This window comes from Spea bombifrons, chromosome 2 (assembly GCF_027358695.1).
Source record: "Spea bombifrons isolate aSpeBom1 chromosome 2, aSpeBom1.2.pri, whole genome shotgun sequence".
NCBI classification, from domain to species: Eukaryota; Metazoa; Chordata; class Amphibia; order Anura; family Pelobatidae; genus Spea; species Spea bombifrons.
In genome coordinates this window covers 23,202,926-23,221,832 of record NC_071088.1, presented here as the reverse complement: position 1 = coordinate 23,221,832, position 18,907 = coordinate 23,202,926, and the positions used below count along the sequence as shown (strand labels likewise).

The 18,907-nt window shown below is 37.3% G+C and overlaps 1 protein-coding gene across 1 annotated transcript in view; it reads left to right on the top strand.

Moving 5' to 3' along the window:
* CUX1 (cut like homeobox 1) overlaps window positions 1-17,116 on the top strand; it is a 166,036-nt gene extending 148,920 nt beyond the window's left edge. Inside the window, exons 15-23 of the mRNA XM_053457146.1 lie at window positions 6,450-6,586; window positions 6,733-6,802; window positions 7,160-7,266; window positions 10,099-10,215; window positions 12,034-12,117; window positions 13,805-13,861; window positions 14,604-14,684; window positions 15,792-15,856; window positions 16,525-17,116. Coding sequence (XP_053313121.1) covers window positions 6,450-6,586; window positions 6,733-6,802; window positions 7,160-7,266; window positions 10,099-10,215; window positions 12,034-12,117; window positions 13,805-13,861; window positions 14,604-14,684; window positions 15,792-15,856; window positions 16,525-16,585 — 779 coding nt within the window. The 3' untranslated portion in view covers window positions 16,586-17,116. The remainder of the gene's footprint in view (window positions 1-6,449; window positions 6,587-6,732; window positions 6,803-7,159; window positions 7,267-10,098; window positions 10,216-12,033; window positions 12,118-13,804; window positions 13,862-14,603; window positions 14,685-15,791; window positions 15,857-16,524) is intronic.
* Window positions 17,117-18,907: the final 1,791 nt, after the last annotated feature.

The window sequence follows — 18,907 nt, the reverse complement described above, 5'->3', positions numbered from 1 at the left end:
CACGTAGATTGAAATGGATGTTGTATAAATGTAATGTATATATGTCAGTACCAACATGTAGTCTGTGTTAACATTTATTTTGTAATGTATTGACATGTATGTTTGTGTCTTTTATAAATGCTTTCACACTACATTCAATTTAACAACCTTGCACAAACTCGTAGGTGTTGGGCCTTTCTTGGCCTGCTTAACATCCATAGAATGGTAGGAGACTTAGATGTTTTCCTCCTCTAATCGGATCAATGCAGTATAAGGGTAACCAGCTTGATACATTATCACATATCTTTAAAATGTTTAATTTAAGTTGAATAAATCAAATGATGAGGAGGGGTTCTACATGGAGTGTTGGGTGCAAAATTGAGCGGGGAGGAAAATCAAGCTGGATTAAAGGATCGGTTAGAATAGAATCTGTAGGAAGATGGGACTGAATTAGAGTGGATTAGAGTTCAGATGTTGAATTGAAGGGAATGAGAAGGGTAGCTAAAGGGATGGAGAAGAGACCTACAGGAAGACAGGGTAACTAGTGGGGTGCAAGGCATCTATAACAAATAATGGTTGGGGCTGGTGGGATAGGGTGGAAAGAGAGTGAATCATAAAGAAATGTCTATGATTAAGCTCTTAATTATTATTATTATTATCTTTTATTTATATAGCGCCAACAATTTATGCAGCGCTTAATACAATACATATATTCAAGGGGTCTGACAAGACGAGAATTGACAAACTAAGACAAACCGATACATTAGGTGGAGAGAGCCCTGCTCGCAAGCTTACAATCTTGAGGGAATGGGGTGACAAACATAAGGCACAGAGAAAGGGTGAGAGGTAGTGCGGGGGGTATCAGTGACGGGTGAGAGGTAGTGTGGGGGGGGTATAAGGCACAGAGAAAGGTTGAGAGATAGTGATAGTGTGGTGGTTGTCTCTAGCAGCTAAGGCGGACTGCTTCTCTGAAGAAGTGGGTTTTGGGGTTTTAGTTGAATGTTGGGAGGGAGGGAGGGTGAAAGCTGAAGGTTCCTCGGGAGTAGATTCCAGAGATATGGGGCAGCCAGAGTGAAATCTTGTAGACGGGGTGATAAGTGAGGAGGAGAGCCATTGTTAGGGAACAGTTAAAGACTGGAGGGAGTTTATGGTTGGAGATGATAGGAATAAAATTGGTTAGGTTGAGCATGTTGGTTAAGTTTGGTGGTTGAGAATGATAGGAATAGGGAAGAATATGTGGGGGACAGAGGTAGCAGAGCAAACACAGGCAGGTTTCACATATAAAGGTTAGGGTACTGGGATAGCTGTGATGGCAGAGAGAGGGATGGGATTTGGAATGGTTTAATGGGGAGAAGTGGGTACTAAAGGGATCCAAAGAGTTGATGCCCTCTACTGGCATGTTTAAATAAATCTGGTAATTAACTGTCTATTTATTAGGACAACACTGGGGCGGGCGGGAGAGGGGCAGGGAGGGTGGGCACAAAAGTCAGTTGTTGTGGGGAAGATGGAGGAGTGTAATGCTTTAACTATAACTTTGCTGGTCCTAGGCTACAGAGACGCATCGTTTATTTACTGGGTGCCATTATATAGAAAGTACATAAAAGTACATGATTAACACTTGGCTAAAGATTTCTATTGCTATCCATAACTTACAATTACATTGTTAGCCCTTATCAAAGAATTACAACAAGAAAAACATAAATGCACATCTCCTTTGTGCCTATGATCCACCCTTTCCATGACACACTGCACCAATACCCCATGATGAGAACAATTCCATCAACTCTTTTTGCACACACATAATTAAAGTTTGCTGCTAAAAGATTATCTGCCTTTGTTCATAGAACCTTAATCCTAACATAAAAAAAACAAATTTACATTTTGAAATCCCAGTGAATTACATATACAATTTACACAGTGATATAACCACAAACATCTTGCCACAACCCACCTGATTTGGCAGACCAATCATTTTGTTGAATATTAAAAATCAAAGAAAATATTTCTATAATTCAGTGCCCTTCATAGCTAGAGCAGTAGCAGGGCAGGGTCAACTAAATACATGTATAAAAATGAACACAGAATTGCATTGAGTGCCATAATGCTTTTTCAAACAGAATACACATTTGGCAAATAATATACTTACATACTCACTATCCTGTCCTAAAACCAAAAACACTAGCCACTGGATCAAAATAATTCTTTGGTTTCTAGCAGAAAAAAATAGCTTGATGATTATATATTATACTCCCATCATATGCCTCTGAAAAAAATGAAAAGCATTATTTTATTGTAAATAATGTTTATATATTTATGTATATATGTAAAGGCTCTCTTTACCTAATGTAACATGCGCCTAGTTCTAGTTTTGTCATGCCCTTGAATATATGTATTGTAAGAAGTGCTACATAAGTTGTTGGCGCTACATAAATTATAATATAGATATGTAATATAGTATTGCATATAAGGGAAACATAATCCACAAAAGTGAATATAACATATTAGTACCCCAAGCATGCGCCTCATAACATAAGGCACTATTGCTACTTCTATAGTGCTGCCATTGAAGGAGCACCTCCAGCTACGATTACAAATTTGGTGCGAAAACCGCAGCAGCAGCCTGCAAGCTTAAAGGCCACAATGGGCTCCATTTATGGGGCAACATGTTCAGTATTACAAGACCTTTGTATTCATAGTATGGTATAGAACGCATATGTTGACAGTGTAGATAAGGTTTCCAAATATTCAAAAAAGTTTAGCGCAACAAGATTTTCAGTTGAGTGTTCACTTCACCAACACTGCCCAAAAAAGGAAAATATATACTTATCCAGATGACGTGTCCAAATCTTATACATTTTATACATATCTTATAAATATACATGCTCTTATACATAAAAGTAACAAAACATACAACAAGGTCATACGAGCTTTCTGCATAAATATATATGTATCCCATATGTATGTGTATATATATATATATATACCGTATTGGCTCGGATATAGGCCGCCCCCGTATATAGGCCGCACCCTAAAAGTTTGGTGCTTTTTTAAAGAAAAAGTTTTTTTCTTTAAAAAAAGCACCAAAAAAAAACATGCTGCCACTCTGTCCCCCCCCCCCCGAGATATGCTGCCACTGTCCTCCCTCCCCGAGATATGCTACCACTCCTCCTCCCCCCCCGAGATATGCTGCCACTGTCCTCCCCCCCGAGATATGCTGCCACTGTCCCCCCCCAAGATATGCTACCACTCTCCCCCCCGAGATATGCTGCCACTGTCCTCCCCCCCGAGATATGCTGCCACTGTCCTCCCTCCCCGAGATATGCTACCGCTCCTCCTCACCCCCCGAGATATGCTGCCACTGTCCTCCCCCCCGAGATATGCTGCCACTGTCCTCCCCCCCCGAGATATGCTGCCACTGTCCTCCCCCCCCGAGATATGCTACCACTGCCCCCCCCCGAGATATGCTGCCACTGCCCCCCCGAGATATGCTGCCACTGTCCTCCTCTGCCCCCCCCCCCCGACTTACCGGAGCAGACTCCCGGGTGTCTTGCGGGGCCAGCGGGGAACATCTACGGAATACGGCACCAGAATTTGTATACGCGTATTGCGTAGATGTCCCCTGCCGGCCCCGTAAGACACCCGGGATTCTGCTCCGGTAAGACGGGGGGGGGCAGTGGGAAGTGCTGGCAGGGGAGGCTGTCAGAGTATCAGAGAGTAGGATGCAGGTGTCTGCACCGCTGCGGGGGATCTGTATCCTAACCCCGCTGCCTGCCCGGGACTACATGTTCCGGGCGTCGGGCGCTACACCCCGAATATAGGCCGCACCCTCACTTTAAAGACTTAAAGTGGGGGGAAAAAGTGCGGCCTATATTCGAGCCAATACGGTATATATATCCCCACCTTGGTAATGCACTCGAATCTCTAGGAGCAATTCAAGTTTGCTCCAACATGACTGCTGAGTTTTCTCCTGTTCGACACTTCAGTCATAAGGTGGAATATCTTTCTGTTTAAGCTCTAAAATCTCCTTCGAATATATTCACAGAGAAGAGACGTTGCATAATTATATTACAAGTATTTATTAATAAATAACAATTGTTTAAGTAGACTTTCTAACGCTCCATGCAGCGCAGTCTGTTGTGTATCACGATCAAACTGCAGGGATTACAGATTTGTTATATCTATTAAATTAGATCCAATGTCTAAAATTGGTTAAACATTCCAAGGATCATATCTAAAGGGGGACTATCACTTTCTAAATTCTAACCGATATTAATTGTATACATTATATATAGCGATATATGTTCACGGTGTTCCCTTTTCACAAGTATTAATTTAAATATGCCCTTATTTTCTGCTGTGCTTTATTTGGCTACTGTCTGGCTTTTAAAGAGCCTCATGGAAAAGGATATGTTTCTCTTTAAAATGCCGTGCTGTATACAGTAATGTATTTTAGCATTGACAAAGACTTGGTTTAATCTCAGTTTGTTTTGATAAACTTCTGTTTTCTGCAGACCTGTGATGTCACCACATCCTCATGGGTACCATCTGATGTCAAGAGATATCTTTGAGGTCCATAAAGACCCCTAACAGATCTCTAGTCAATCAGTAAAGAAAAATATGTAGAAGTGCCCAAACACCTTGTTAGCCCTCCTTCTAGAAATACAAAAAAGGTCCTTTTCTGCCCCGACATAAAAGGAAGCATTTTGAATATTGTGTATTACTGTATATGATGGTTGGGGGCTATGTTGCTAAGCACAAATTGGGCTTATTTTTTTCAGCAGTATCAGAAATCATAGGAAGGTTTTCTAATGCTTTTACACATTGATAAGAGATGTTATATGCGTGAATATGGTTGAAAACAAAAGTCATACCTGTTTTAAAATATTTTTTTGAGAAACAGAGATAACATGTTTACATCTCATGAAAGCTCTAGAGTACCCTTGTCATGAAGATGCTTATCTGTCTCTTATCCCAGAAAAAAAGATGGTTTCCCACGTGCAACCAGTGACATCTTGTGGTGTGTACGTGCCACAACCAGAAAAGTAATTCATTATTGCAGATTTCTCCATAGGAAATTTTACTTTAAGTGTAAATAATCATTAAATAAAGGAACTATGTAGCTTAATTTACAAAGGAATTAAGTTAAATTTTTGCATCAAGGTATAGGCTTATAAATAACTGCTGGTTTATACATTTTATAAAGGAGTAATATTAAAATATATTTTAGACAAAAATGTTTTTAATTGTGCCTGTGCATACGCTGTTATGTTGAACTTTTTTAAACTACACAATTATGTCTGGATTTTCTAGATTGTAATATACCGTACTTAAAAATATTTTAAAAAGGGTTAGATGGAAGACCTCAGCTCAAGAGACAGACTTCTAATAAAGTGTAAAACAGTAAGAAAAAATATACTTCATTCTTTTACTTGGTGATATTGACCAAGTGTGCAAATTTATTTGGTGAAAAAACTGAAGGTCAGAAAGGTCAGCCTTACATATTTCATTGCCGCCTGGAAGTAATTAATTGTGTTTTTATTAAGTATTTCCGTGTATTTTTAAGCATCATTTAAATCATGAGGGTCTTTGATTTTGCTCATTCTCCATATTAGTGGAGGTTGTTGGGGGACCTTTACCTTTAGAAAGTCTAGAAATAAACCCAGTTTTACTTGACTGTGTATTATCACTGATTTATGTCCGCCATGTTCCACTTGTTTTCCCATGCGTGGGAAAATACAGCCTCATTTCATGGATTGTTTTTGCATGCCCACATGACAGGTGGGAGGAAGGGTGAAAATGCCAGATGTCAGAGACCATGATGTGGAAAAAATGTGTCTAATGCACACATTTTTACAAACGAGCACAAAATGGTCCAATACTGGCCATTTTTATGCTAATCAGGTTGACCTTTCATGTACGAGTACATTTGTAAGAATTGACATGAAAGGGTCAAGTTTTTTTTAAAAAGGAATAAACAAATGGTGAAAGCGATACTTGGCAGTTCATCAAAGAAGTAATGACAGATTATACATTTAAAAAGTCACAGCTGCAAAGAAAGTCTTGTTATATAAAATAACATGAATGCGATGCGCAGAAAAACATTATTCCCAGAGACTTTCCATTAGTTGAGTCTGTTTTTATGTGAGTTATGAAGTATGGCCTCTGTCGGTGGTCATCAATGGTTAGAAAAGTCCATGTCTCCACTCCCCTAAGAGCACCCCAGTCACCCCCACAGTTGCAAATACATAAAAAGTATTGCTTAAAATGTTGCTTTAGAGCCTGTCAAAATTATTTTCTTATTGTCTAGGATACACTTTAGAGGTATTATTTTTCGTAAAGTCTCAAGTCACTTCATGAAAGCCTTCCTAGGTTCCACACATTAGACAGGACTCGCGGAGCTTATTTTTAGGGAATGCTCTTAAATTAGATAAAATATTTCAGAATTTGTATTTCAATTTTTATGTTTCCAGCACGCTGTGCAGAATTGCAGATGCAGTTCACTGAAGCGGTTTCTACAGTATCTGAACAGAAAGATCTAATATCAAAGTTGGAACAGGACCTCAGCACCATCCAGTCCATGTCTTCTGTTCAACGTCCAGATGCAGAGGTATGTTTGTCACGCATTTTGGTACCCTACAGATAATTTAGCATTGTGGATTTCACAAGTCTTTTGTGGAAAAATATAGAACAAAAATAAATAACATTTGCTATACAGAATTGCTTTTTTAAAGTGTTTTTGTGGTTATCAAACAGGGAGCTGCTATCACCAGCAGTATGGAGAAGATTCCAGAGCCCATCAAAGAAGCTACAGCTGTGTTTTATGGTGAGAGACGTTTTTTTTTTGTTTTTGTTTTTTTTATGATGAGCAGATTTGGAAGCAAAGGATCTTGATAATCACATTGAAAATTAATTGAAAACACATTGTATAACTAATGGCACAAGACCTTAACTGTCAAAAAGGGCTTGTTTCTTCAATTTTATTTTTTGAATATTTTTTTTATTTTTTGATCATGCTGCACTTTACTTCCATATGTGATACATACAAAATGTGTCAGCATTCTAAATATAAATCGGGTTTTTTTTATTTTTTATAAGGCACACTAAATGAGTCTCTACACAGAGCAGAGGTATGTGTCTGTCCACGCAATAATGTTAATTCCGGTTGGTATTTCAATTTTAGGTTATTCCGCAAATGCGACTCTCCCAGAAGGTCAAATGGATTCACTTCTATCTATCATATCCAGCCAAAGGGAACGTTTCCGAGCCAGAAACCAGGAGCTGGAAGCGGTAGGTTAAAAGTGACACCTCTTTCATGAGTCAGTTATTCCAAATGTCATCATTTCTTTTCCACATTCCATTTGTTTCTGTTGGCCTTTTTTTGTTCTGTCTTTTTTACTATATTCTACAAGTGCATAAAAAAAAGAGATAATATAAAACCACACAAAAACAAGAGACGTTTCCACAATTAATAGAATGACGTTGATATTTTAATGTTATGTATATAAGGAAATCAGTCCCTCCTATCTGTGTTTAACCAGAGGGTAGAGTCTATAGTCTGGGCAGCAATGAGTGACCCTGTGCAATAAAGTACAGAAAGAATAACGGGGGTATATTAAAGTAAGGGAGTTTGGTGGGGTGAGAAACTCTCAAATCTCTTTGCGGTTGAACCACCGGTATAGTCAAAATCTTACAGATAACCTGCTATTACATGTTAATATCTAGTTAATAACGCATATGCCAATGCATGCGTCCTATTAGAAATCAAGCACTAGACTGTGCTTTTGAAATAAATGAATCCAGTCAGTTCATCTCATGTCCGTGGGGTACTTCCGATTCCACTGTCTACCAGCAGGATTGCGTTGTTATAGGGATATTGGGACGATAATTCAAAAGAGAAAAGATATGTGAATGGGTCCACCTCACACTATGCTTCAAAGCTCATCTTCCCTCTGAATATGTTATGTTTGTCTGTGAAATTGAGACGATATGAAAATATGAGCAATGGTCCTGCAGATTCATTTCTATGTGAGTCTTTTTAGGTGGATAGGGTAAAGAGACAAATGAAGTCCTGTAGTTTGTCAAAACAGCAAATAAATCTGGACTGGCATCAGAGAGGGGGAAAAAGTTGGTATTGATTGTGTAGTTTAAAGAACATTATTGACGTGGGTGGTTTTAGCCTCCAAAAGATATGTGGTAAAGCCAGGGAACTTGTTGCAGAAAGGAAAAACATTAGCCTCAAGGGTAAGCCATAATTTTGCATGTAGGGAAACTACCTAAGTGATTCCCCTAATGACAAATTGGCTCCTTATCATAAGTTTCTATACAAGGTGACCTAACACGTTTTGAATCAAAGATACGGGTCTGTTCTGCCATACAGAAGCAGAAATATGTGATCCTAAAATCTTGAAGAACCAGTATAAAAATCTGGCTAAAAGGAAGCTCAGTTAAGTCATATAATTTGACAAAGCTGAGCTAATGTGGATACCCAAAATATTTATTTATTTATGAGCATCATCAGAACAGGAACAGATTGTTGAAGCCTTCTCTCTGGACAGGTTGGGATGTCGTTTGACAGTGACATACACCAGGAGCTGAAGTAAAATGGGTGGAAAAACACAAAAAATACTACTGCTAACTTTGACAACGGCTGGTGGTAAAATGTGTGCAATATGCTACTTGTACTTAATGCCCTATAACATGCTATAAAACACTGGGTATTTCTAAACTCAGGACAAATATTAGAATCTATTTAGCATGTTCCTTCGTTAGCTTTTGTAGATGAGTAAAAGTCAGACAAAATCCTTTTTTCTGAAGGTTTAATAACTTTGATAATTATTAATAATGGTTGGCTGAGAAACATGCATCATCCATGTATTCCAGGATTTTATTTATGCTTCCCAAACAGGCGTGCGAATGCCATTAAATGATTCTGAGAGTATGAATAGAAGGTGGGAGAGTGGACATTCTTGCCTGGTTTCATTTTTATTTTTTTTAATAAATGGGAGCCGATAAGACTCCATTCACGTCAATCCTAGCGGATGGTATCTAATAAATTAATTATAACAAAGTCATCATATTTGGGTCTATATATATAATCGTCTTTAACTCTTGCACAATTCTGGGTCATTACCCTGCCTTTTTGACAAATTTTCTTCCTACTTTTCTCTTTGATTTTTTTTTTGCTCTTGAAGTGAAAAATGGATTTCCATAATTTATATATAATATACATTTATATGTCTTTGCATAAAGGCTTGAATCATCTTTGTGCACGTAGTAATATTTTAATATATTTTTATATGTAAAATTATTTGTGTGATGAGAAAGCTACTGACTAATATTTTTTTTTAAGCACTCAGCAACAAAGACAAATTATCCAAATAAATATTTGCTTTGCCCTCCAGTCAAGGACATAAGTCCATAATTAGGAAGAAAGCTTTTGGAAAAAGCTTTAAATGTGAAGCATTAACCACGAAAACCGATGGAACTGACACGTTTAAAATTTCGTGCAAAAAACACATGTTTTTATGGCCCACATATGTTCTTTATTTGCCTTAAATGCACAAGCAAGGACACACACATTACTACCATAATGAGAGGTTCAATTCAACCAGGTAACTTACTTTTGAATTACCCACTACAGAGGCATTGTCAGTGCTATATCACATCATCTGCACCATCCGTTAGCCAGTTTAACATGGCATGACAGTATTCTGACCATCCTAGCTTCTTCAACAAAGTGTCATAATTTATATTTTGCAGAATGGAAATAAATATTTTTATAGTTTTTATTTTTGCATCCTTTGAGATTGTCAGAAGGAAATTACGTGATAGATGGACATGTCTGAATAGAGTGTGTATTGCAACAAATGGTTAAGAAAAGTAGTATTTTTAGTTGATGAATAGGTTTAAGTTGCATGTTGCTGAGACCAATATCTCTCTAGGTTACAGCAGATAAATGTAATTATGCAAGCATGTGAATCATACTATAACTCGTAAGAAGGGGTATAGTCACATGTATTGTACAGCTTAAATGCGTAAACTGTAGAAACGTAGTCTAATAAATTATTTATAGATTTGGTCTCCATGTAGTTACCCAAGTGTTTTGTTTGTTTTATTTAGGAAAATCGTATGATGCACCATACAATGAGAGCCCTGCAGAGCGAGCTGGATAATCTGAGAGCTGACAACATCAAACTGTATGAAAAAATCAAGTTCCTGCAGAGCTATCCGGGCAGAGTGAGTCTTCATTTCCCATCCTCATTCTTTAGCATAAAGAGACAATATAGCAAAAGATTAATATAACAAAAATTAGTAGAAACCATTCTTATTGACTTTTGACCATTAACAACAATGCATCCAAACAATGTCATCAGTTTATGATGTTTATGAGCTGGGCCAAAGGTAAAGCTCAGAGTGTTGTGAAAACTCTAGTGCTTGCTCTGGAAGGCATGCTCTGTCCTTGGTTCATTGTAGAAGATATCACCAGGAAAGGATATACCTGAAAGCAGTTATAAATGATGTACCCTGAAAACCTGGTGTACTAGTGTGTCATATTAAATAAATGGTATCTTAACAAAGGAGATTTATGTTATCATGGGGGAGAAGCTGGTCAGTCACTGCAATAAGTTCCTACATACAGGAATTTGGAATCGATCACATTCCCAGCAATAATAAACCTAGAACTTTAGCTTAGCATGACGTGACTTCATGATGTCACGGTGACTCCTTTTGCCACAAGCAGTGCATTCTCCGGTGCTGCCCACTTTTTCACCTTCATATGAGTTTTAATGGCTGTTTTAAATGCTGAATCGATTTCATTGCACACAGTAGTTATTTGTAAGCTTTGCACATATACCATGGAGTAAGTAGAACCAGAATAATTAGCACGTATTTATTGTACTTTATTACACAGTCCTTCATTTGCTTCTTTAGCAGGCTACACTAAAATGGCTTAAGTAAATAACTGCGTGCGTGCAAATTACTCTGAACCAGTCTCTTCCCATAAAAAATATTTTTAAAAATGATGTGCGCACTATTTCCACAATGTTGGCTAATAAAAGCTTAGGAAGCGTAATCATTCAATAAGACATATCTTTACAGCAAATGAAAGGAGAGCAATAATACATCTTGCCACCAGGTGATACCATTCACCTCTGTTTAAATCTCAAGGACACCGTAGGAAATCTTAAAAACATCTTAAAAAATCTTAAAAACAGAAGATTGGAAGCCCAAAATGTAGACCATATGTATTTATAATGTGAATGTGTTTGTACAAATAGAAAAAAAACAGGCAAATAGAGATACAAAAATACATATAAAAGGAAATACTCTCCTTAATGACAACTCTTCAATTCCTCAGATCCCCATAGACAAAACAGTAGCAAAAGCGTGTCGCTAGAGTGGATAGCAATATGAATCAGGCGAACTGTTGTCTCAAGGAATGGAGATATATGGGGAAGAGAAAAAGAGCACATAGTGTGAATCTGTAATGCACAATAATACATGCTTTATATAGTGACTACAAAATCTATAGCTATACATTTTTTGAACTTCTGATCATATAGGAAAATATGGGTAGGTCATGGATCTGGAGTACTTCTTCCCCTCATGATGAAACCATTGTATAGGGATTAAAAGTACTCAGCCCAGAGTTCTCTAGAGAAGAGACAATATGCCTGGGCAAATGTTCATGTTTGCTTGTTGGAGAGTTGTGGTTTCACCAATTGATCTGTGCATTCTGAAAGTCTCTCCTGCAAGAGCTTAGAAATATGTCTTTAAGGAAACAGGCTATTCTCATGATGGGGAAAAACAGAATTTTAAATGAAAAAAGCCTTACTCCTATTCCATTGTGCTTCTTAGGAACGGGTTTCCAATTAGTAACTTCTTCCTTTAACCCCCTGAGACTTTCTGTCCAGGTTACAGGTGACCCACCCTGAAGCTTGTCACATGTTAATTTTAGGCTTAGATGTGAAAACTCTTAGTTTCTCAATTGAACTTCACTGACAAATATACATATTGCTGATCAAAAGTAATCAATAACCATTGTTCTGTCAGGGTGGCAAAAGCGATGACACAGAACTCCGTTACTCGTCCCAGTATGAGGAACGACTTGATCCCTTCTCGTCATTTAGCAAGAAGGTAAGGTCTTGGTATAAAGGAATAATTAAACTTGCTGTTACAGCCAGATCCCAAGCATGAATGGCAGATATGGATATTTAGATGTTTGTGTTTTTACAATGACATATTGATTCTACTACACATTGGCATAAAAAATACTATTTAGAAAAAAATAATAATTTCACACCAGCCCATGTATTATAGCTCACTCATGTTTCTCCTAGCTCCACAATAAAAATGTCACCACCTTCATCATCATCCTCCTCCTCCTCGTTACCCTACCTGGGTGCTGTTGCATTGGTGCAGTAATGGCTGTGCTATCAGCAGCCATTCCTTAATTCTGAAGTTCATTTGAGGACATGTTTTTTGACCAATGCAGACCTGCCCAGAAGATAATTAAATTGATTGGTTAATGTTGAATTTTGATGGTGGTCTGCAGGATAACTCATAAAATGTGCAGTGGTTTATAGGTTTGTTTTTTTTAGTGGAATTAAACTTGCAGATTTACTTAGCCGTACCAATATTACCAGCCTGAAACCGCAGGACGCTTCCGAAAAATATTGGCTGGAGTGCATCGTTTATGATTTATGCATGGAAGACGTTTGTCTTTCCATACGCACGGTAAAAGCCTTTGCTTTAACCTGTATTGATTGTTGCACTTAAATAGTTATTTACTAGTTTCCCCAATCAGCCAATGAATTTGCTTAATGTTACGCTGGCACTCACAAGGCTTTTGTTACCAAGACAAAATCTGCTTGTGGTTTCCCACAAATTTCTATCAGAATTACAGAGTCTTTTGACTCTTTGTGTGCCGGTGCATTGACCCTCTAGCGTTAATATTACCTTTTGGTAATGTCCTCTACGACTACAGCAACTGTCCTTCCTGCTCGGTTATGATGCCATATCCCAAACTGTAATCCGGCAGATCAGGGAGGCAGGAAGTAGGGTGATCTCCCCTTGTGTGGCACCAGTGGGAACCTGCCGAAGCCAAAATATATCACTGTTTGCATTGTAAAACAGTGTTTGTTTCTTGCTTGTTATATTTTTTATACATTTAAAAGTTGAGAATCATTGTACAGGTTTTTATAACAATTTCCTGCTTCACCATAGTTGATAAGCATGATTGTGCAAGTAATTTGCTGGGCCAACAATTTCCTATAAGCCAATAAATATAATAATTATAAAGAATCAGTTTCATTAAATATACCCAAGCAATATAATTTAAGGATTTACCTTAATAAACATAGAAGGCTCTTTTTTTAGAATGACTGCTTGATATACATGCAAATTTAGTGCATTAAATAATTATTTGCGCCATGCCTGGATCTTTGCTGTGCAATATATTTTGGAGAATGTATATTGGATAGCACTCGATACATGGGTGAGATTAGCTCCAGAACGCCTTTAGTGGAGTGGGAGGAAAGTGGGCCATGGCCAAATGCCTCTCCCCTTGCCCTGCGACAGAAGAAACTGAGGTATGCAGACAACACTTCACAGGAACCAGACAATATTCACAAATGCACTTCTATGCCCATTGAGTTTCTCCATACCTACTAAATTAAAATGTCTGTTATGTACCATTAGAAGTATGCAGCACAATCTCTTTCCACAGAAGAATAAGTAAAGCGATATGGATGTTTTGCAATTTTGTTTGTATTCTCTCTCTGAATAGTAGGACACTTTTTCAGATTTGTGTTTTCTTTTTCAGGAACGCCAGAGGAAATATCTAAGTTTAAGTCCCTGGGATAAGGCAACCCTGGGAATGGTAAGTTCTACACAAGCATTTGTTAAATTCTTCTAATAAATAAAGTGTTAATACATCCCGACAGATCCAAACTATTCTAGATTAATCTGAAACTGAGTTTGTGGCTCATGGTATCTCAAGATCTAAACTCAAAGATACTTTGACAAATATGGTCTAATATTTTAAGAAACACCTGAATTGAATCAATCCTAGGTCTTGTCTTAGATTCAGGATAACTTTATGCCTTTCTTTATGCATGTTAAAAATTCCCTTTTTGTATTGGCCTCTAGCTTTTCTGATGGGAGCCTGATCAATCTCCGTTAAAAAAAAAAAAAAAAAAAAAGGCCTTAATTATTTACAAGCCTCTGATCCTCTAGTTTTATGGCCTATTTTTCCAACATTTCTCCCTCCTGCACTTTATTAAATCCCTTTAAAATAAAACCCGCTCTAACTTTTTTCCTCTCTTTCATTGGTTATAACATTTATTTCAAGCACCTGGTAACCTTTGTCTTCAGAACATTGATATCTGTGAAGTTTTTTTTGCTTGGATTCCTTTTGTTTTGAACCTTTTCAAAATTCTTTATGATGCATATAAATATTGTTCCAAAGTTATAAATAAAGTTTAAAAAATGTCAAAATGGAACAGTATTAGTAAGTGGAGGCTTTATTTAGTTATTTTAAATATTCAGCACTGCTGATATTAATAGTGTTTCAGTCTCATGAGTAAAACTAAATTGAAGGTGTTTCAATATCTCTTTTCTAGGGAAGACTAATTCTGTCCAACAAAATGGCCCGTACGATTGCATTTTTCTATACATTATTCTTGCATTGCCTGGTCTTTCTGGTAAGTAAAATGTGTATAATATTTCATAACATAAGAAATTAAAATGTATATATTTTGTAAACATACATTTATATACCGTATTTGGGTTGTCTTATAATCAGGGTCTGATTATAAGACGACCCAAATTTGAATATTGTTTAGGAACATACTTTGTTTTTAACATACATTTTTTGAATTCTCCAGAATTATTTGGCAGGAAGTTGTGCTTTACTTGACATCTCTTATATGTATTTGGAGCAAAATATAGTTGTTCTCCATGGCTTTTTCATGCTGATGAAGTAAACTAGAGCCTTGCGCAGGACTGTTCTCTTAATCCCGCTCCTGCTGAATTTCTGACCCCCGCTCCTGCAACGTGTGTGTTCCGCTCCCGCAAGCATTCATTCCCTCATTCATTCTCAATTATTCCCTCATTCATTCCCTGATTCACAGATACTCATTCATTCCCTCAATCATGCATACTCTTTCATACAAACTCCCCCACCCCCTTATCTGAACTGCAGATTTCCCACGCACTCCCGCAAGGCTGCCTTCGCGTTGCTCGCACACAGCGTCTCTTCTCTTGTCCCGCCGGAACGGAGCAGAGTCATGTGACGTAAATTCACGTGACTCTGCTGGGTTCCTGGGTGGAACAAGAGAAGAGACAATGTGTGCGAGCAACGAGAAGGCAGCCTTGTGGGGGCGTGCGCGGGATTAATGGGACCGGCAGGTTCATTATCTGACCGCCCACAACACCCGAAAAAACCGCCCACACCCACAAGTTTTTTAACGGGTCCCATGGGACCCGCATCCCCATGCAGTACTCTAAAGTAAACTATTTAGTGATGTAACCTGTACAGTAAAATTCCATTTTATGTAAACTACTAATGAGCAAATATACTTTTTTTTACATTTTAAGTATAATAGATGGGACTGTGGGTTCAATTAAAAGTCCCTAATAAAGTAATTAAAAGTAAAATATTCTTACTGGGTATTGTTTTAGGTAAATTGCAAGTATTTGCGGCACACATACTTTCATTTGCAATTTAAAATGCTAAAAACAGGAATGATATTTGGTAGTGTATAATACATCATGATGAAATAAATAACATTATTTTGTTCTTTCATTAGGTGCTGTACAAAACAGCCTGGAGTGAGAGTGTGGAAAGAGATTGTGCTGCATACTGCTCTAAGAAGTAAATATTCTCAAACTACATGGCCACCTTGATCCCTCAGTGTTTCTGCTTTTATGTTTTTTTATACTTATTGCCTAAGTAATTTTATTGTAAAATTGCAAAAAAATGTAAAGGTGTATTTTATATCTCCACTTAGCTTTTTATTGACAGTGATGTGTTAAGGTCTAGGTAGCAGGTAGTAACTTGGGAACTGTGCCAATGGTGCACAGATCACTGCTGGAAAATCACTACAAGGGATAAGAAGAGAAGTATGTTTGGTGTATTTTATGTTAGGATGAGAGCTTTAGTGCCTTGAGAAGTGGAGACATTGTGGTATCTGTTGGGCATTTACTAAAATGTCCCCCAAAAGGTAGTTGAATTGGGTGTCCAGCAGCCGTTATACATAACAACCCACTAAGAGGACCAGAGAGTTCTGCTTCTCTGAAAACAGAATTCACACTTCACTCGCAAATGATTACATACAAATTAAATGAGGTTAAAGGGAAGTTGTATTTAGTGAAGACCAGGATGACCATAATCTCCACACAACTGATTCTTCATTTTGACACAGTGTCCCTTTCCTTGAAGAACTGCTCTTCTGTTTGCAGTCCCCACTTAGTTTGTTATTGTTTGTCATTTGGAAGCCTAAGAAAAAGATTAACTTATTTTCTATGTTTATTTTCTTTCAGGTACTCTGATCACATGCATAAGTTCCACGAGAATGGAGACAATGGAGCCATGTGGCAATAACATGTAAAATATGTCCTCGGAGACCAGCTGGGGACATCTTACTCTGTCAGGGCCAAATGACAGAATCTGCCTGTGCAGAGAGCTTTTAATGATTCATATGCTACGCTCAGCTCCTTGACCTAGACTCAATTATCTTTACTATTCAGGAAAGCAGTAGACACACGTGATAGGAAAAAAAGATAACATGCATTTTTAAAAAGGCAAAGATCTATTTTCTCATAGCAGTCACTTGCCGCTCTCAGGCCAACAGTAAAACCTAGCAAGTATTTACCAACCTTTCTATTGTTGGATGGATCTTGTACTTTTTTTGAAGTGTGGATCAGACAAAATGATTTAGGGACCTTTCTGTTTGATTTTTTGTCCTTTTGTGGTAATAAGTAAATTCCCAGATGGAAAGGTTAAGGGCAGGCATTGCGATTAAGAATATATACATACAAAACCTGCTTATACTACCATTTCCCAAACATATCCATGTGAATATCTTGCCATTTGTAGTCCAGGAAAACTGTAATCCATGTAACAAAAGCAAAAGTAGAAAATTTAATTTCAGCAAAGATACACATTTGTGTTTTATTGTGTATGTGCCTATCAGTGCTGAAAAAATGGTATCCTAAAAATACCTATAAGCAAATAAACTTGGACTGCTTGAAGCGCAGACTTCAGCTTTATAAGCAATCATTGTTTCTCTAAATATCTATTGTTTTGCGGTAGGTATTGGCAGTGGCTTAACCCATCGTGAGATCGGCAGCTAAAGGCGTCTGCAGAAATCCAACTCGATTTAAGTCTGAATGATATGTAACAGCAGGATCTTCCTTACTTTTTAGTGTATTCTTTTCCTGTTGAATGAAATGAAACCCATTCATTTTTGTTCTATTTTTGAATATCTTCACATGGAAATGTTTGTTTTTGTTTTGTTTTTTATCATATCGTAACAGCCCTGACCAATAAGAGTATTCCTGCAGTACTGGTACATTAGTTTGTTTGGTGAAATGGGTTTCCAATGACAATAATCACTTACAATGCTATTTAGTTAAGGTTATGACATTGTTTTTTCAAATGTTGATTAATAATCCATAAAAATGTGATTCATTTCTATGGGTTAAACAAGTTACAGAATCATCCCCAATCATAAAATATGTAGCTAATTTTATAAGAGAATGTGGGTATAAGAGGAGATGCCACCGGCTTTTCATTATGACTCAGGCAATACATCATATTGAATACAGAGGATTTTTCTGGGTATGATGTGAAACTCATTATCTAAACATAAATACATAAAATTTGCAAAAGATTGACATGAGCATTACATTTATACAGCCATTTTCTCATGTAGAAGGGAATATTTTGTTGATAGCTTTTCATAGATCACAGGCTCCATCGCTGCAGAACTGGGGAGCTTGTAGAGCCCCTGCTCCCAGAATCTTTAAAGTGTGCATCTTTTTAAATCCCGAGAGCCTGCAGGATGCATTCAGCAAGAAACACGGGATACTTTACTCTGCTCACCTTGCAATAGAAATTCACTGGGGTTTGCCTTTTGTAATGAAGTTAAATTGGTGAGGGAATGATCCAACTGAGCTACAGTTCACAGTTTAGTAAATAGCTCGTATTGTTCTTTTACTAAATGCATGTTTCCCCTTTAAAATACTAGTCGCCTTTGGTGCTGTTAAAAGATGAGGCATTGTATTACTAACACTGAGAAGCATTGCCAGAATCAATGTGCTGAGGATTGCGATCCAAGTATATAGCAGCCCTTCTTCTTTCAAGATCAATTGTCTTTGCATGAAAATACATCCGTCACATCATTACTTTAATATGTATCTTTATTCCCCTGCAAAAGGTAATTATGGCACAGGATGCAATCATAATGCTATTTTAACCATTTGTGTGCCTGCTTTACAATTACTAATCTGCTACTTGTTTTACTGGAATTAATAGGTTAATGATCTACACCTATAGAGATATTACATTGTGCACCTCCAATTAAAGAGGAATTGCACGGGGCTCACTCTTATCTCTCTGTAAAGGTTGTGGGATTTTGTCAAAATGCAATCCTAGTTATAATAATTACATATAAATTTGGAAATGTAGAAATGTATTCTTTGAATTAAAACAAAACATATTGGAGATTTTAGCATATCTGATTCTATAAAGCCTTGATTATATATTGTTTCTGACCTATGCAAGTATGGTATTAAAGTTTAGACATGAATGTCCATGTGTTTGCGTGTTTTTATTTAAGTATGGTCACCTCCCCAATAACTAGTGTATATGATATATATATATATGTGTGTCTAATCAGGAAGAATATGATTACATTGTTCA